At 48.0% G+C, this 20,520-nt stretch overlaps 1 protein-coding gene across 2 annotated transcripts in view; it reads right to left on the bottom strand.

Moving 5' to 3' along the window:
- Positions 1-17,832, bottom strand: part of LOC118214852 (spondin-1-like) — a 134,808-nt gene extending 116,976 nt beyond the window's left edge. The window contains exons 1-3 of one of the 2 annotated variants that reach the window (XM_035395121.1): positions 16,468-17,832; positions 14,222-14,328; positions 3,840-3,973 (exon numbers count right to left, since the gene is read on the bottom strand). In XM_035395121.1, the coding sequence (XP_035251012.1) occupies positions 3,840-3,973; positions 14,222-14,328; positions 16,468-16,699 (473 nt within the window). In that variant the 5' untranslated portion in view covers positions 16,700-17,832. The remainder of the gene's footprint in view (positions 1-3,839; positions 3,974-14,221; positions 14,329-16,467) is intronic. The other variant, XM_035395122.1, reaches the window with a different exon arrangement.
- Positions 17,833-20,520: the final 2,688 nt, after the last annotated feature.

Raw genomic sequence — 20,520 nt, 5'->3', positions numbered from 1 at the left:
TACTACACCCTCTGAAGCATTATTTGGACAATATTGCACTGGAAGTAGTATATTGCTATCATAATGGTGAGAAAAAGTAACAAAGGAAGAAAGACAGACCATTATAACCCATAAAAGTGTAGGTCTTTCCTTTAGAGAAATTGCTAAGAAAGCCACGGTGTCAGTGAGTACAGTTTCCTACACCATCGAAAGGCACTTGGAAACTGGAGGAAACTGACAGGAAGAGGTCCGGCAGACCCAAAGCCACAACAGAATCATAAGACAAGTTTCTGAGACTCAACAGCTTGCGTGATAGGCAGCTCACAGACAGCTTCAAGCACAGATTAACAGTGGTCGAAGTAAGCAAGCCTCAGTTTCAACTGTGAAGAGAAGACTTCCAGCTGCAGGTTTGACAGGTCGAGCGGCAGTACGAAAAGCCATTGCTAAAATGGCAAAATAAGAAAAAGAGGCTTGCCTAGGCCTTGAAGCACCAGCAGCGGACTACTGAAGACTGTAAGAAGGTCTTATGGACCGATGGATCAAAATTTGAAATCTTCGGTTCATCACGCAGGGTTTTTGTACACCGTCGAGTAGGTGAAAGGATGGTTCCTTAGTGTGTGACACCAACTGTCAAACATGGAGGAGGAAGCGCGATGGTCTGGGGCTCTTTTGCTGGATCAAAAGTCGGTGACTTGCACAGAGTGACTGGCACCCTGAACCAAAAGGGCTACCACAGCATTTTGAAGTGCCATGCAGCACCTTCTAGTCAACGCCTAGTTGCTCAGGGGGGTTCATCCTACAGCAAGATAATGACCCAGAACATACCTCCAGGCTATGTCAGAACTACCTTAGGAGACAAGAACAAGACGGCAGGCTTCGAATCATGGAACGGCCAGCACAGTCTCCAGACTTAAACCCCATCGAGCTGGTTTAGGTTGAACTGGACAGAAGGTTGAAAGCAAAGCAACCTACAAATGCAACACATTAGTGGGAACTTCTGCAGCAGTGTTGGGAAGGGAACTTTCCAAACAATATTTGATTTCCATTGCAGAACGAATGCCATGAGTGTGTTCAGCTGTTATATGTGCAAAAGGTGGCTACTTTGATGAGTTGAAAATTTATATTTAATTGTGTTAAGCAGTACGGTTCCATGATTTCTTTTTTTAATCTCCAACTGTTTATTTGATCTATGCTTTAATTTCAGAGTACACTGAGACAACTGCGTAAATTTCAATAAAAACTATAAAAATGGAGGTGTTCTAAAACTTCTGACCCATAGTGTATCTGCCTCTCTGGCTCACACGCGCACACACACACACACACACACACTCTCTCGCTAACACACACACACACACACACGCACACTCTCTGCCTCAGTCGCTAACATACACACTATCTGCCTCTCTGGCTCACACACACACACACTCACTCCCTCGCTAACACACCACACACACACACACACGCAAACACACACACACTCTCTGCCTCTCTCACTAACACACACACACACACACACACTCTCTCTCTCTCTCTCTTTCGGCCTCTCTCACACACACACTATCTCTCTCTCTCTCTCTCTCTCTCTCTCTCTCTCTCTCTCTCTCTCACACTCTGTCCCTCTATGTATGGTGTACAGAATTCTGGGAGTACATAAAAGCAACAATGACAAAAGCAGGAGCAAGACCTAGTTTTCAAGGTTAGGATAAAAAAAATAATAATAATTGAGTCTCATCAAAAGCGTTATCACCGGACAAATAGTACAGAATGTCTGAAGAATTGTGTTTTCATCCAAAGTGTCAGTTTACTGACTCATCACCATCTTCCCGTATGGGGCGACATAGCTCAGGAAGTAAGACCGAATGTCTGGCAGTCGGAGGGTTGCCGGTTCAAACCCCGCGCTGGGCATGTCGAAGTGTCCTTGAGCAAGACACCTAACCCCTAACTCCTCTGGCGAATGAGAGGCATCAGTTGTAAAGCGCTTTGGATAAAAGCGCTGTATAAATGCAGTCCATTTACCATCCCCGCGAACGGACTGATTTGACTTCCCTGAATTTAAGCAGCCTCGTTCTCTCTTCACCTCTTCAGTTATAAAGCCATCGCGGCAGAGCTCCGCTCTCCTTTGAGCCGTCCGGCTAAACTGGAACGCCACAGTGGCGGTCAGCTCCGTTGCAAAAATTTTGTCTCTTCTTCAAAATTCGGCAACCTCGCTCGCGCGCAGCTCGGGAAATTGGCTTTTAATTGCTTTGCACCCCCCCCCCTCCCCCAAAGGCTGGAATCTTCTAAATAAACTCTATTTGGCCTGGGTTCACTGAGTTTTAGTTCCGAATGCTCTAGCTGAGGAGAGGGCTTGCTGTAAATCTCCTTTGGGCGTTGTGTATCGCTGCCTGTCTCATTGCCTGTTCGCGTGCCTCGTCATCGTGACATCATTACCGTGTGTACATCAGACCCGCCCCCGGGGATTCTCCTGGTAAATAAACGATAGACAGAAGGAAATTCGTTGCGTGTGACGTGTTGCCTTTTTAATTGCATTAAATATGCAATGGTAAACAAGGCTCTGCCCCCCCCCCCCCCCACACCCCCCTCATAACTAGAGGCTTCATTCCCAAATATAAGACTTCTGCCCGTGCACCGTTGGGGTGGTTATATGTACGGGGAAATGGTGAGCAATTAAGGTCTTTCGAAAAAGCAAGTCATCTCTTTCCAACCTCTCTCTCTCGCTCTCTCGCTCTCTATCTCTCTAGCTCTCTCTCTCTCTTTCTCTCTTTTCTCTATCTATTCTCTCTTTTCTGCCTGTGGTTAGTTCTTTGATAGTTTTTCTCTTCATGTTGCTTGTCTATTATTTTTATTTAGAAGTACAGTAATTTCTGTGGTTGAACGATGTCCCAATAAAAGGGGTTTTTAAATCTCAAATCGCCCACTTGTGACCTCGCGCCTTGAAGTGTGGGAGTGACCGTGCAGAGGACACAGCAGCTGCAGACAGGCCTTCGATAACGAGCCAATTATAAAACAGACAGCGCTCGTCGACGCGACGAGGGTTTCGCATCCGCGAATTTCCCCGCCCGTCGCCCCCGGAGAGCGCGTCGAAAAGCCGACGCCCGAATCTGAGACTGGAAACGGACCGTGTGGAACCGAACGAACTCGCGGGTGCGGCCTCGTCCGTCGCGTCGCACTGCCAGCTGGGAACAGACGCGCCCGGCTTGAATACCGACACCGGCTCGGTGCTCTGTGTCAGCCTGCACTCCGGACCCGGAGGCTTTGGCTTTCCACCGCCGCGGCTTCACGTTTATTTACATTACATTACATTACATTACAGGCATTTAGCAGACGCTCTTATCCAGAGCGACTTACACAACTTTTTTACATAGCATTTTACATTGCATCCATTTATACAGCTGGATATATACTGAAGCAATGCAGGTTAAGTACCTTGCTCAAGGGTACAACGGCAGTGTCCTTACCCGGGAATCGAACCTGCGACCTTTCGGTTACAAGCCCAGTTCCTTACCCACTGTGCTACACTCCGGCCTATTTAACGTTATCAGTGGGCAAAAGTACGCCGCCCTCTCTGTCCGTGCCCAACCGGCGACGGAATTCCCTGCCAACGGAACACGACAAGCCTGAATTTCTCCATTTTAAAAAAAAAAAAAGTACTTATTTTATTTATTTTTGGCAGCGGGATGATTAGCATCGCCATTAGCGATGCCTGACAGCTGACTGCCTGCTTCTCAGTACGAAGAACGTCCGTAACAGGGATCGATACCCCCAATCCCCCTCGCCCCCCCCCCATCCCTCCCCCTCCACCCGATTCGCCGGAGTTAAGAAAAGGAAAGCGGCGCACTGAAAAAGGGGGGGGGACTCACTTGAGAATGACGCAGCCGCTCCCAGCAGGGGGCGCTGTCCAGAACACCTGTATTCTGGTCCTCCTCCTCGGGGTGCTCTCGGTGACTGCCGGCGGGCAGTTGGTCATGAACTGAGTGTCCTCCTCGTCGATGATCTGGGGGGGGGCAGGAGAGGCCGGAGTAAGGGTTACGTCCCAAAGGTCTGCCTCCATCTCTTCCCTTTCAATGTACGGGATCAGGTATTTCTTTTGGGTCGTGATAGTTCAGACCAGCGCTAACCAATCCTGTGCCTGGATATCTACTGTCCCGTAGGTTTTCACTCCGAACCTAACAAAGCACACCCCATTCATCTTTGTTGAGCTGCTAATTGGTAGAGTCGGGGTGTGCCAAATTCGGGTTGAAATGAAAACCTACAACATGGTCGATCACCAGGAACAGGGTTGGTTACCAGTGTTTCTGACAGACACACATACACATACACATACACAGATACTAGATGTATATAGATACCACATATTAGATTACAGGCATTTAGCAGACGCTCTTATCCAGAGCGACTTACACAACTTTTACATAGCATTTTACATTGTATCCATTTATACAGCTGGATATATACTGAAGCAATTCCGGTTAAATACCTTGCTCAAGGGTACAACGGCAGTGTCCTACCCGGGAATCACACCTGCGACCTTTAGGTTACGAGCCCAGTTCCTTACCCACTGTGCTACACTCCTTCCAGAGATGTATGTATTACACTTACGTGGTCCTCACGTTCAGATACGACAGCGACACAGTCCAAACGCAAGCTCTTTTCGGGCCTTTCTCGCGCATGAACTAATGACGCAATGAAACACAGCTGGTCGAGAAACAGCCGAGCAAGCAATTATCCAGCGAGTCTTTCTCAGGCAAAATGGGGAGCCTGACTATGTATAACAAGGGCTCTCATTCCTACAACGGATCACCCGATACGGATGTGCATACCCTCAAATCAAAGTGCACAGTTTACACTTTAACCTCATATTCATTGAATCACGCTAAATCCAGAGAAAACTGTGTTTGTTTATATATATATATATATTCTTTTTTTAAATTATTATTATTATTGTTTTTAATCAGCAAAATTTTGTGCATCCTCTAAATACTCTCTTCCATTTCCAGCGGTAATCAATATGAATGGTTATAAATGTTAGGGCTATTATGTCTGTATCTAATTACAGACCGGCCGTGCTTCAGAAGCCCCTATGGCTAACTGACAGCTTTACATCGGGGCCATAAACATTCTATAGCCATTACCATTGTGTCAAGAGCCGGCGATATAGCACGGCAGAATCAATACTGCATTTTACCCTTGGCTAGGTATTTTCACAGAAAGAGGTTTTTAGTGCCGTTTGGAGATCTCCCGTCAACGCCCCCCCGCCCCCGCCCGTATGTTCAGATGCTTCTCCGCTGAGCTACCTGCTGTGGTGGCTGGGCCGGGGGAGGGGGGGCTATTTTAGCTGCTGGAGAAGAATGAAAACAAGAAAAACCCACCGAACAAGCAAGGATCTGTGGGAATTAGTGCTCTGCCAAAGCATTAAACGGATACAACGGCGTTGCCGTCTCGTTTTTTTTTTCTTTCTCAGTCCTGACAGGTCTGAAATCCACTCTTTATTTTCTTGTTGATACGTAACATCTGCGCGCGTGGGCTAGGACGGGAGCTCCGAGGTGATCGCACGGGAAATACAATAACCGCTATTTTCCATCCTGTCCCTTTTACCTGCGTTACGACAGGCGCGGCTCCAGCAGAAGGGCCGATTATTTCAGGCTGGTTTCGTTTTAAAAACAAATCAGCGCAACAGCGGATGTAATTCGCCAAACAGAAAACACGTCCCGATTTATGCAACCACGTGCGCCCTATATGATAGTTAGGTGAATATTTAGGGTCTGGTCCTGATATATGCCGTCTTGTGCCTGAAAACGTGACCGGGGGGGGACGTCTGCTCATTCCGAATGAAATTATTAGCATTCGCGCTAAATGAATAATGCGGCTTCTCATCAAGACAAATCGCTTTTGTATGGAAGAGGGAGGCAGCAAAGCGATTTGTGCCAAACGGCGCTTAAAGCCGGTATAATCAGAGGTGCATTATAAGGTATCGACCCACTTATTTTTCCTGCCATTAGTGTGCACAACTGAATGAATTATAATGAGAAATCTGCTGTCTAGATCTCCAAGTCACGCTATGACATCGTAGACAAAATTGGTCCAGGCATCTGCCGTACAAAAACGTGCAATTCATTAGTGACTCACCATCAGGGTGAATATAAATTACTCCGCAATTCACGGCAATCACAGTCCAGTCCGCAAAATTAATAGTGGCTTGCCCACTACTTCAGAAAGTCTAGAAAGTCGTAATTAAAAAAATAATCTGCGTTCTGTTTTCTTATGGCGGGTTGGACTTTTCGCGCACGCGGAGGTCACGTGACTGCCCTCGGCGAGGTTGCAGGAGGCCTTTACTGAGCGCGAGCAGGCTGTTCCGGCGCCGCCCCCCCTCCTCCCCAGCGCCTCTGGCGTGAAGAAGCAGGACCCAGCAGCGCGAATCGCGAGGACGCACCTGAGAGAAAGTTCCCTTCAAAATAAAAGGCTTTCCGCCACCATGGGGCCATCGCAAATAGCCTGCTCCTTAAGCGTTGTTCGCTGCAGACTTCCCAAATTTAGCGCTCACACGGTCTCAACTGTTTCCTTAAAAATCCCTTTTTATGTCACCTACGCGGGCTGCCATGGGCCCCACTGACAGGGCAGAGCGAAACCAGCTTTAGAGATGCGGGGCGTGAAACGGATTTGGATAAAGCCGGCGAAGCAAAAGGCAGGTGTTAGCCGTTCCACCGGCCGTACGTCGCTCCTGGGGTCGCGGCCCCACCCTGGCCGCAATCGGCCTCCGCCTGAAATCACTGACTTGTCGGGGGGGGGGGGGGGGGTGGGCGATATGTCTGAGAGCGCCTGTCCGTTGGGGTGGGGGGGGGCACTCCTGACGAGATAGGGACCGACCCCCCCTATCGTGGAGATGCTCTAATCTGGCCCCCGAGGTCAGCCATTCTGATGGTGTTCTCTCCTGCCTGACAGATCATAGTCCAATGATGTCACCGATTGGCCAGAGAGATTACACTCACCTGACGCGTCAGGTTTTAACCCATTGAAAAGCAGGAACGTTGGAATGTTCTTCAAAGTTCTAATTCAGTGTGTTCTAGAACTCCGCTTCTTTCAATTGCCAGAAGCGACTGTTACGTCAGCATTGAAACGTCCAGTTAAGAACATTCTAATCGCGTACTTGTGATCTCACACCTTAAAGCAGGGGTCCTCAATCTTATCCAGAAAGGGCCGGTGTGGGTGCAGGCTTTCATTCCAACCAAGCAGTAACACACCTGCTTCTACTGATCAACCACTGGAGTTTTTGCTGAGGACCTTGATTAGTAGAATCAGCTGCGTAACTGCTTGGTTGGAATGAAAGCCTGCACCCACACCGGCCCTTTCTGGATAAGATTGAGGACCCCTGCCTTAAAGGGTTAACATCAGTCCCTGATTACATGGGAGGAATGAAAAGCAGCAGCACTACTGGCCTCGAGAGCCAGATTTGAGTATCCCTGCCCCGAGCGGCTGTGGCGGCAGCAGCCTGGCTAAATGCGCCGCGACAGGGAGGAAGAGCTCTCGGGGGTCCCCCGGCGCCTATGATCCGGCCAAGCAGCGGCCTCTGAAGCCAGCGTTTCGACACCGCCCTTCCCTTCACGCTAACCTCTGACTTACACCGTTCCTATGGAAACCTCGGGCCTCGTTTCCAGTGCTCCCCCCAGCCGGTGTCTTTTTGGTAGGGGGGCGGTACGTCAAACGAAACGCTATTCGGTTCGCACGACTGATCGATTTACTCGCTGACCGGTTTGATTGATTGAGGCGTTGATTGGCTGCTTAATGGGATGACTGATTGGTTTATTGGGGTCTTGTTAACAAGCGGGGGGGGGGGGGGGGGGGACGGACTGTGATTGGAAGGGCTTTCGTCTCAACGTCACAGACGTTGGGCGCCGTCACGAAGGGTGGCGCTGTTTCTCGATGGGACTGGAACAACCTCGACGGCGTGAACCACTGTGTGTAATTGCCAACGCAAAACGTCCTCACGACGTTCCTGGAACGTCCAGGCAACGTTACAACGCTGCCGCTACACGGCAGCAACGTCGTGAGAATATATCGGACGGAGTGTAGCACAGTGGCTAAGGAACTGGGCTTGTAACCGAAAGGTCGCAGGTTCGATTCCCGGGTAAGGACACTGCCGTTGTACCCTTGAGCAAGGTACTTAACCGAAATTGCTTCAGTATATTTCCAGCTGTATAAATGGATACAGTGTAAAAAAAATGTTGTGTAAGTCGCTCTGGATAAGAGCGTCTGCTAAATGCCTGTAATGTAATGTAATGTAATATCGTGTTAGCATGGGGAGGCGTTTGACGTGACGCCATCCTATATGCACACACGTACGGCGGGAAACGAGGCGTTGGTGGATCGGGGGGGGGGCCCCAAGGCACGAGCACATTTAGAGCCCCCCCCCCTGTGCCGAAACAAAGCAGCGCTCATTCTGCAGAAGGGGTTTGCTGAGGCCCTTGAGCACACCCCCTGACCTTTGGGCCCCACAGACCCGTTCAAGTAATCCACGCTTGCTCCAAGGGCCCGGGCAGCACAGCATAATCAATAGTGCTGCATATATGCATAAACCCACACAGGCCCAAAGCCACAGTGTGCATCTATGCGTTTAAATATTTGATGCCTCGAGAATAATGTCCATCGCGAAAACACGGGCATTTATCCAATCTCAGTGAGCGCATGACGTCAATAACACGCCGCAGGGCGCTCTTCCTATCATTCGGTTCATTAAAAGATTTTTTTTTTTTTACGACTCAACAAAACGGAACTTGTGTGACGCCGTTTTGCACACTCCCAACGTGTAACATTCGCTCGGACGTTAGCTAGAGTCCCTTTTTCACCACTGACATTTTTTTTTTTTTAATTTTGTCTGTTGCACAGCTTGGGTTTCGGGGGAAGAGACTCAATGACGGCGGCGAATAGCGGAGACGCGGGAACAAAAAAAATACAGCCCGCCTGGTCTCGACCTTCCTCGCGCGAGGAGCCTGATCTCCGGGGCTGAGAGGAAGTTCGCTTTCAACCTCACTGCAGTCGCTGAGAAACCTGACCAATTAAAAACGTCAAAATTTCGAACCTCCCCTCTGCGGACCTCCCCAAAGACAGAATAACCCGAGGAACGGAAGGGAATGACTTTCATTAATTTATCATCCCCCGAAGGGGCGCTGGCGTCGTGTGAACGACGCCAACCGCGACGCGCCAACCTTAATATGCGAGGACGAGCTTCCTCGGTCAACAAAAGACCACACGCTGGATGAAAAAGCTCTTCTGGGCCGCGACGAATAGCTTTCGCTCAAACCCGAGCCGTTATGAGAGGGACGAAGAATAACGGACGGCTCGTAATCGCCTGCCTGTGACACACGATCGCTCTCCACCTCTTCAGCGAGGGAACGATGAGGTGTCAGATATTCCCTCCAAATTTGCACAAGATTTAAATATCAAAGAGCTCATCTGAAGTAGCCTAGCCTCGCCGGCCCTGCACCGAAATAATAAACTATTTTTCAGAGAAACTTTTCCGTTCATTTTGAACTTCTCTGTACACTGAGGCATTACAGTAGTTACAGCTGTTACATTTGCAGCTATTCTTATTAACAATAATAATAATTATTATTATTATTATTATTATAAATGTTGACATGTGGTTCATTGGGGACCAACCCTCAAGCCATACATGATTGTGGAGGTTCTATTTCCCGCCATGGTACCTTCAGTACTTCTACAGTATATCTTTTGCCCTATCTGCTGAACAAAAGCAAACAAAAAAAAAACGAAAGGAAGGCAGACTGTCCTCTCTCTTGAAAAATAAATAAGTAATTATAATCAAGCTTTATTCACGGAGCACCTTGCATACGGGGAATCAAGCTGATTAAAGTTCTTCGCAGCGGAACGAGAAGACGGACGATGAAAAGCGCGACGCGACGTGCTGTACTCTGCTCATTACATTACATTACATTACAGGCATTTGGCAGACGCTCTTATCCAGAGCGAAGTACAACAAAGTGTATAACCATAACCAGGAACAAGTATGACAAAAACCCTTAGAGAGAAGTAACCGGTCCAAGTACAGGGAACAACCGCATAGTTCAACCTGGACCCTGAAGGTTAAACTGATTAACGCTAACACAAACGAGAACGGCAACAACGTAGTCTATGGAAAAAAATACAAGCAGTAGTTAAGACAGTTAATGCACCTAATGCACCTAAGTCACCGACGAAACTGCTCACACCTACGTGCCACGCCTTCGCGGCGACCTAACGCGGAGAGAGCCAGCGGCAGCCGATTTCCGCTCCACGCCGTCTCTCGTTTTGCCGAAGAACGCCGCCGCACAGCGGCGGCGCGCGGGCAGTTCTGGTTCGCAGGGGGTGAGCCATCGGCGACGGTCTAGCGCTTCCTCGAGAGATGCCGAACAGCGGTCGCTAAAATTAGCCGGCGAGACCGCGGCCTCTGCCAGGCCGACGAACACCCGAGGGCGGCTTCTGGGAAACCCGGCAGTCCGATCGCGGCGCTGACGCCGGGGGCAACTGTACGCAAAAAAACTCCCAAAAACAGCAGTTCCGTTTTCCGACCCCCACGGATCGGATTTGCCGTAGTTAGAACCTCGCGCGTCAAACCCATCTGCGCTACACGGGAAAACAGACTTTATTGCGCAGGCACAGTCTGTTGAGAGATGTCAAACATGAAAATGAGCCTGGGCCCCATTCTCATGTTAGCCATTTTACTTATAGCCCATCATTTCCAGATACACATCTGCTTCTCTGCAGTTAGGTATTGTACAGTGTCGCCAGACAGCAGGTTGTAGGTTTGTTTATTGTCTGTTTGGGCATATTATTGGCTAAGCTTTCCAGAACGAGAAACTGTTTGCAATGAACAGATGTCCACACAGCGCGCTGGAGGGAATAATACCATCATAATTTTGCCCTGGTCAGGCTCCATTGTGTGCCCAAAAGTTTATTTTGCAGTTACATAAATGTTTACTGGCTGCTTTTTTTGTATTGGTTCAGCTGCTTGGAGTACACTTTTACTGGATGAAACTGAAACAAATGTCTTGCCTGTTTATACTTTTTTTTTTTTTTGGTATTGCTTTGGCGCGGACGCAAGAAAACTCCCGCGGCAAGGCTTCCAGCGCGCTTCTTAGGCCAAAATTTAAGCTCCAGTGAAGCTTGTCGCTTCTTTTGGGGATCGGCGAGGTGGAACTCTGCAGCGCGAAAGAGGCGAGCTCCGGGAGGCTAAGGCTAATTAGGCGCGCGCCAACGCGGCCGCTTGGCACCGGAACACGGAACACGGGGGGCCAACCGCTACGAGTCAGAGACGGGTTAGCGCCCGGGCGGCGCGGGCGACAGAGGGCCCCGCTGACTGCACTTTACTGAGGGGGCGTCGGCCTCGCCTTTCTCCACCCCCCCCCCCCGGGGAATTTGACCTCTGCCCTCCCGGTCCCGGCGCGGCCAAGGCGCGGAGGGGAAGCCGTTACTCGCGGTAATTGCCCAATCTGCCACCGCGGCGAGGTCTGGCCGCGAACTGCGCGATCCTAAATATGTCGTAATGAGTATTTTGCCACCCCTCCGCTCCCCAATGGGGCTCCTAGCGCGGACCTGGCCCAGCCGCACATATCGCACGTCTGAACCCTGTGACCCCCCCCCCCCCCCGCCCCCCCCACCCCCCCACCCTCCCAGAGGGGAGCGATATTTGAAACTAATTTCCCGTGAAGAAAAAGAACTGGCCGGTTTCAGGTGGTCTCCTGCCGGAATTCCTCATAATTGCACCCTTCAAGTTTCTCTTCCCGGTCAACAGAGAAGTGTGAATCTCTCTTCTCTTTTTTTTTTTTGTGCCTTTCTCCATAAGTGGGACTGTTTGTTTTGTCTGGACGACTGCAGGTCTCACCTCCTTGAAGACGCCGTGAGCTACTGAAATAATTTTCCTCTTGTTCCAAACTCTGGGAGTGACAGTGGGAGGGGGGGGAGGGTTTACCTCCCCGGAGAGTTTCAGGAAGAGGGGGGCCTGACGGAAACGATTCCGTGAGGAAGAACAGGTGTCGATTTCCGCCACTATCCGGACAGGGGGTGACTATCAAAGGCCCACAGGTTTTCCGGGTTTGGAAGTTCAAGCCTGGAACGGGACGCCAGGGGCGTGGCGGGAAAGCCGCCGGCGAGGGGGTCCGCGCGAGCGAGAGCAGCGGACGTTCGTTCACAGTCCGCGGTCCATTCCTCTCTTTACGGGCCGGGGGAATTTGCCTTGGAAACGGCCGTTTAGCGCCGAAAGAGTAGTTTTTTTTTCTCTTTCTTTTGTTTCTCGTCTCGACTTTGAAAAGAATAGCTTAAGAGACACAATGAGCTGACCTCGAACCCCGGCCAAAGAGCCCCGAGGACGGAGGGCGCTCCTCCGCCCGAAAAGGCCCCGCCCCGCCCCTCTCCTGACCCCCCGCCATTGTCTCCTTCTGAGGAGAACAGAGAGCCGGAGGGGGGTTCTCGGGGCGGCTCTCCGTTTGAGGGCGAGTCCCTCCGCGGCGAAGGGAGATCTGCGACGGCGCTCTCGAGCGGTTGGGATCGGTTCGACTCGCGGCTCCGCGCGGGCGTGAGAGGAGGGAGGGTTGGCGACGGTCGCTGTCCGACACGGAGACCTCAGCCGGGATTCAATCAATGTCCGTCCTTCTCTCGTCCGACCATAAAAACAAAATCATTTGAACCTTCGTCCTTTTGTTTCTTTGTCTAACGCACTTCGGCACCGTTGCTGGTGAGGATAAAAACCACTTGTGTTTAATCACAAAGTGAACGCTTGACTGAATCTGGGCTATTGCTTTTCCAGGACAACTGGAGAAAACAGGGAGCAGCACGTTCAGCAAGGACTAACACCCCAGACAGTTCGTACTGAACAAGTCTTTAAAGAGACTAAAGTAGGCGGTATACTTCGTACGAAGCAGAACTTTTTGAGCAAGACGAAGCAATCAGAACAACTGAAGAACAAAAAGACGCGGTGTTGTGTGTTCGTACGGTGCAGTGTGCGACGGCCTCCAGGGAGAACTTTTCGAAAAGTTCTTTCTTGTTCTCCAACCTCCCCCTCTCAGCTATTGGTCCAAATATCACATGGTTGGTTACGTCACGGTTGAGAGTTCAGAGGGCTGAATTCACATGCTAATGTACGGAGAGTCAACGCCAATCTCTCTTTTGTAGAGATGGGAATTCTGTGAGTTCCCGCATGTTTGATGAACGGTGCTACACGTTTCAGCAAGTCATCAAAACACCTAGCACACATTCGGAAATAAGAGAAAGTGTTCCCCCTCGTCTAAACTCGAATTTGCCAAATGTACAGACAAAACTGTCCATTCCCCGTCCTACTCTGATTTAGAGGGCGAACGTACCATCTCCTTTGCCTTTTTTTCTTCTTTTGCATAGCTAGATAAACTAAAGCCACTTTAAACTTTTTGTTTTGTGTTGTGATCTCGCGTAGCCCTTCTCTTTATACATCCATGGCGTAACCGCGAGACGGAGGTCTGGGTGAGATTCCAGCCCCGGTTAATAGCTGTCTCGTAATTATTCACGCCCCAGCGGCGTGGAGTGACTTTAAACGGTGCGGTGTTCTCACCGAGAATCCCGACAGCGGTGTTCGTGGACATGCTCGCCGGCGGTTCTCAATCCTGAAGTTCTTTCTTCTTACTGAGTGTACTGCCAGCTTAACACACCCAGGCCAGTTCATACTGAAACAGCGAGTCTTTAAAGAGACTCTTTCCCCTCCCCTTTTGTGTGTGATTGGCAGAGTGGCCGTTCAGCGCCTGGGTTTTTCTTCCAGGGTGTCATAGCGCCACGGAACATCTGGGGTCCCCCAGGGGCCTCCTACCGGCATTAGGACCTCCATGCGGCTTTGCGGTCCGCCTTCATCACAAACCAGGGTTATCTACAGCCCGCCCGCCACCTCCACACCCAGTTATACACAACAGCGATACTGACAGCGATAAGTTTGCGTCATTAGCATAAAAAGTGCAGGCTGCCGCTGAACTTATCGTTAATCTTGCTGCTTCTCGCTAGCATGGATGTGAATCACTCTTTCTGTCCAGCCGGCGCACTCCTCCTAACATTTGTTCCGCACGTGAGCTCTATTTCTGGATCGTCGTCACCGCGCGCGGCAGAAAACGGGCACCAGCCGCTCACCGACCAGTCTTTTTTTTTTTTTTTTTTTTTTTTTTTTTTCTCCTCCTTCCCCCACACAACCCACTTTTCGGCTGACATTTAAGGAGGCCCTCTCCACGAACCTCACCTGAAAATTGCCGGCGTAATCCTCGTCCTTGTCGCCGTCCCTCCCCTCCCGCAGGGCGATGAGCGTGAAACCTCTGAAATAAGAAGGGCTGGATGCGAACAAGGTCACTAAAAACGGGAAATGAACAGAAGTCAGTGGGGTACAGGACGACGGCACGGCAGCACTGGCTTAAACAACAACAAAAAAAAACCAAAAAACTGGCCGACTCTCCGGGCGCTTTCGCCGGAGAAGGGAAACAGAAAAGGCTAAGTGCGATGCTAACCCGCGAGCGCGTTGCGTGTGACAGCTGAGCGACGGGTGCGCTCTCTCTGTCACGAGCAAACGCGTGGGCCTGCGAAGAGCTGTCGTGTGTGTGTCGAAGGCCTACGCCGACAGCCCCGGCACACCTCAGCACGGACTGTACTCGCTGAGAAGTATGCCACAGCCAGGGAAAGGCCTAAATGACCTCATTTAACCAAGCGTTCTTTACAGTTATTAGCTCGGTACACAGGCCTAACAACAGCATCGTAGACAAATGACATTTCCTAAAAAAAAACATATTTATCCATTTCTATAGCTGGATACTTATTTAAGCAATTCAGGTTAAGAACCTTACTTAAGGATAGAACGCAGTGCCTCACCTGGGATTTGGACTTGCAACCTCTGAGTTACAAGCTTACCTCCGTCACCAGGACAGTACATCGCCAGCTGTGCAGCGAAAATTGTGAAGATAGATAAGGACTTGTTCCGAAAAGTCGGCAGACTATTACCAGTTCAGATTCGGAGAAGCGCACTGATATAGCGTTCCTTCAGCATGTAGGCTACCTTAACTTGTACTATCCTCATAAGTATCCAGTTTTTTTTTTATTCCCATTTAAGTTTGCCTGTATGGATAGTTACACGTGCAAGCACGTGATGATTTACGGTGCGACACTTTCAGTCATCTACTTTATACACGTAACAGAGGGACAGCGTTTGCACAATATATAGCTGCTTTCCACGGCTTGGGCTAATTTCCTATGGTCTTAAAATGTATATATAACAGTTTAACTGGTACAATCTGAACAGGAAGAGAGGAGGAGAGAGAGAGAGCGAGAGAGAGATTTTGTGAAAGTATATTAATGTTCATTACATGCATCCTCCCTCCCCCCCTTTCAGTAGTTATTTGTATGAAACCGTCGTATATCTGGCATAACGCACAAGTAAACACAAAACTGTTCAGCATCGATGATGGTTTTGTAAAGATCATACTAGCAAATATCACTCTTCATCAATATAGCATCAAAAGGCACACTGAAATCTTCAGTAAAGAGGGCAGTATAATGTCAACATACAAATAAATAAACAACAAGCTTTGAAAATATTTATAGGACAATGCTTTACGTGTTGTGTTTGTATTTTTCCAGACAAAAATACAAGAAAAAGATTTTTTTTTAAACTAAGCGACACGAGTTGTAACCAAAGAAAAAATTTAGCTCACTCAGGGTAGCTTTTCTACGGTGTCAGCTACGTAACAATAATTAACCGTTTCCTTCCACAATGGTCGTGCGCAGCAACCACAACAATGCAATTAATCCAACCTTATACCTACGCCAGCAGGCTTCGTTCTGTTTAACGGTTCTATATATACAGTAACAACGTTGGCTATAAGATCTTACATAACAGTACATAACCGTTAAATATGTCCCTGTTCCGTAATCGCTTGTGACATCTGGCATTTAGATTTGAGATTCTTTCAGACATTTTCAGTTATTGCTGTACAATATTCGATTTAACGCCTTGGGGAATGTTTCACTTGCGTCGAAACATCGTTATTTATTTAAGTTATAAAACCATACAATTTATGAGGAAACGGAAATTGCTCCCGGTTCTTAGGAACAGCGTGCGCAAATCTATATTACTTAACCGAATATTCATCATCTAAGTTTGACTTTCCTTATCAGTGCATTTAATTTACACTTACAACCAATATTGCGTTACACGAGCTCCAACTGAACTGATTCATTCTAGAAGATTGTGTCGCTTATTAGATAACTATTAGTGCTATATTAAAATACGAGCAGCTGAACCATTAATACGAGCTGTACTTACAGTTAGACTACTCAGCAAGATTCTCGCCGTTGACACCTGACATTAGCCCTGAACACACTCTGTGCAAACACAATAACCTACTAACATAAAAGCACATGGTAAAAGTTTCAGATGGACGGAATCTGGAGCAATGCAATTCCAAATAAACACACGGAAATAATGCAAAAATTACGTACCTCTGTAGGTGCTCCCAGGTAGATAGTATTCTGGATCTCCCTCTACCCTCAGCCGAAACTCGTTATAACCTTCTCTCCGCGTGCCCTGAGCCCTTAAAATCCTACTGCAATATCCATCCGACTTCCCCGTTTTATCTGCGGGTTCCTCAGTAAAAGCAGACGCATTACACAAAAAACTAGTGAAAACACACTGCAACAGCAGTGTGTGTAGGTGCATTCCCATTCTTGGCATTGTGTGGCACCAATTCGTCAAACAGCCAGTACCAAAAGAACAAGAAGACAGAAAAAGAGAACAAAAAGGGGGGGAAAGCCCTCCCCCAACTCCAGAAATTGACTAAACTTGTCAATTTCTCTAAGGTATTTCACTTTGCAGAAGAAAAAAACGGTCTTGGCTACACACGAGAAGCCATCCCGGAATGAGCAGAAAGAAAATCCGAAGCTCCCTTACTGCAGGCGAATTGTACTGATTTGCTGGAAAGCGCGTAATGATCGGAGATTCAGTACTGTGTACTTAGCAGAGTGCAATTCACAGGGTCCGGAGAAATAGCGAAGCGACGGGTAACGCGGCTGTCTCCAAGACATCCAGGCAAGGACCGAGCTGAATGGATTGAGCTAACAGACTTTAGACAAAACCCAGACATTCCTACCAATGGCTGTTGTTAGCGGAGAGCGTTTGATATTCAAGGGTTTCGGCGCTCCGCCGAAGCCTGCCCGCTGTTTGCACAGTCTTGAATCGCCCGAGTTCACGAGAGAAGCAGAAGCAAAGGTCCTAATTAATAATGCATACAGAACGTTTATCTGAACGTCTAATTAATTCGCGGCTTTCTTTTCTTTCTCTTTCTCGGATGAATAGTTCCTTCGCGGTAGGTTCATATAGAAGTTACACTTGAATAACTTAAGAAAATGTGTGAACTGTTCTTTATGATAAATTAAGTTTTGCCGCTTCTCAACTGTTGGTCGGGAATGTATGCATAATAATTGTCCTACAGTTCTGGTTAGATTGTAATTAGCAGGACCTGTCAGTTTCAAATGTTTCGGGCGTAATTTATACATCAGCAAGCGCACTTTTAAATAAAAAATACATTTACTTTCCAAAGCTCCTACAACGATGTAGCTTCCACGGCCCTTTGGCAACGAAAAAGAAAGTGCAAATTATAAGACTGATCCCTTGCAATTTGCCACTTATGCATTTAAATGCATTTCTTGATGCACGCTCTTCCGCGCGACTTGCATTAGTCTGTAGTAAGGAAAACACATCCTACACGCGGCATTAATGCCTTCTTATAAGTGTAGAAATTACTGCCGAGTCAGTGAGCCCACAGGGGTAATTTGCCAGAATCGTTCGCTTCCTATCTTGGCTCGGAGTGCCTGTATGGAGTCTCGCGGTGCTTTAATCTCAGAGGAGAGTTTATGAGATCCAGTTTTCTGAGCTTTCACCCTGTCAGAGCACTTCTCCCTCAGACGCAGGCCCTCGCGCCCGCGTCTCTCGGAGGAATCTTGAGGGGGGGGGGGGCACTTTTGCATAAAGACCTGAATTGAACAGGGAAATTGAAACCTTGATATGGCATCGTGGTGACCTTATATTTTCTCTTTTCAGAAAACAAAACTTGACCAAGGTTAGTTGAGGTCAAAATTATTTTTATGAAATATGCAATATGCACCGAAAAATGTGTAACAGTAAACTGTCTGGTGTCAATTCTAATAGAGTGTTCACTCTGATGACATAAACGCCCCCCCCCCCCCCTACCCCCCCTCTATTGGGACTGTTTGAATGGCAGAAGGTCAGGGGCTCTGTGCTCGAAAGACAAAAAGTAAAAGAATCTCACGCCAAAGTCATGCTTGGTGTTTGCGCGTCAACCAGTAGCGTACCGCTAGGTCATGTGATTCACGTCACAACCTCCCAATGCTGGATAACTGTCAGAACCTACAGATCGCTTAAATAGTGCGCAAACTTAAATTTAGATGTCACTGTTTTGATGAATGCCACAAAATGAAAAGTATATGAGCGAAATTTCAACAATATTATAATAGTAGGCGAATTACAACGTTAACATATGGGGGGGGGGGGGGGGGGGGGGGGGGAAACTACCTGAATACCCTTTGCGAATCCTGGTCCTCAGAAAAAGGCCAGCTATCCAGAGGGTGACGTCATATCCGGTAATAACAGGAGTCTGGGATGAAGGATGAGAATAATTCAATGAAAACACTGAGAAGTCTGAACCAATTTTGCCTCTACTGGAGTCATGCCTGATGCTCAATGGCACGTATTCTCTGCCATGGTTCGCTAACAGCACAGTACAAATAGGCCTATTAGTATTATTATCATTGCTTCCTACCGAACTAGATGGTACAATACGCATCTATAAATAACAGCTGTTCACAGTATCACACAAATATAATGGACCTGACCTGAAGGGAAACAAATGTGTTACATTGTCATGCTAAGGTCATATGTAGAGGGGGTGGGACCAATCACAATGATTGGATATATTTGATGCTTCCAGACATACATTTTCTCGATGGAATAAATGTCTCGAAGGAATGTTGACCCCTCCTACTAAGAGCTTTTTAAGTTGTCCCATTTTCAAAAGTTCTGGAGATAATCACGTGAGTAGGCTATTGTCGGTTCTGCGCGAGGAGCCGAAACAATAGCCTAGCGCAACTTCCACATTTCCAGCATCATTGGGGAAAGAAATCTAATCGATAAGCGCTGAAATGGCGCTGTAATCTCGCCGCCAGTTAGCCTACTTCTATATCTGTCGCCGGAGCCTCCCTTGTATCTCAGTTTATTTAAGGCGAGTGATTAAAATAGACAGAAAATCAGAACACAGACGAATACTGGCTCATCGTGGGTGTTGGGAGCGTACACTCTCGAAAAGGAAGCGCTACTATACAGCACACTTTTTTTGCTACTTTTATGTCACTTTCAACACATTTTGAGTCAAAGTTTTTATTTTGCGTTACAAACCATACAAGTTGCGTGTTACCAAGGGAAACTTTTTAGCACGGAGTGTGTTGAAAGTAGCACAAAATGTGTTGTCCGCAGCTAGACATGGAGGTGTGTTTAAAAAATGACACGTTATGTGTTGTTTTTTTTAACACATCTGTTTTGAAAGTGTAGAAGAGAATGGGTGAGCACCGCCGTGGCGGTTAGCGAGATGTGAGAGGACACGGTCGGCAGCAGCACCACCAGGTGTCACAAGCGCGCGCTTGGACGGGTCTTTCCAGGGAAATTCTCCCCGGCTCCTCATCTCCTACCCGGTCGCATCCCACACTGTGAACCGCTGGGCGACTCGGAATCGCGCTCAGCTCCGAATGTGAATTACTGGAGCTCCGTGACTGAGCGAGCGCCCGTCGCCCGTCGCCCCCCCCCCCCCCCCCCTTTCCCTCTCTCCCTCACTCCCTTTCTCTCTCTCACACACACAAATGCCCGTTCCCCTTCCTGGAAAGTGGTAAGGCACACAAATTTCACCGTCACATTCTTTTAGAAAATCTAATATAGTCTAGTCTATATTCGAGATGTCTGAAACACAAAAACATAACATAAATCAATAAGGACGCTTTGAATTAGTTGTTTAGGGGTGCTAACACATTACCAAGCCAACAGTAATTAAAAATGTATTTACATCCGCAAAACAAGCATAATCATGTTTCATCGTTTTGGAAATATTTACATTTGTGTAAATTATGACATCTACAACAGGTGGACTCCATGGGCTATACCTAATTACATTAGTTGGCTCACAGTGCCACACCATCTATAGCCTGTTTTATAGTAATAATTTATTTCACGGATGAATCTAACCATTCAGGGGAATGTATGGATACAAAACTATATTTAAAGGCTTAGGCCTAGTCCAAGGGTGTTTGTAGATGAAGGAGTAGAGAAACAATATCTAAACATTTGCATAGCACTGATAATGTCTTTGTTACTGAACAGTGCAAGTCCTCATTCGAATTCACCCCACAGTGGACATTTGAGTAGACTTGTGTATAAGGGCTATTTATGATTTAACGCTTTAGACTCGCAGCTACAGGAAGAAGCGTTTAAGT

The sequence above is a fragment of the Anguilla anguilla genome, chromosome 16, assembly GCF_013347855.1.
Source record: "Anguilla anguilla isolate fAngAng1 chromosome 16, fAngAng1.pri, whole genome shotgun sequence".
NCBI classification, from domain to species: Eukaryota; Metazoa; Chordata; class Actinopteri; order Anguilliformes; family Anguillidae; genus Anguilla; species Anguilla anguilla.
Note: the sequence above shows the minus strand (reverse complement) of the source record. Positions and strands in the feature narration are given on the sequence as shown.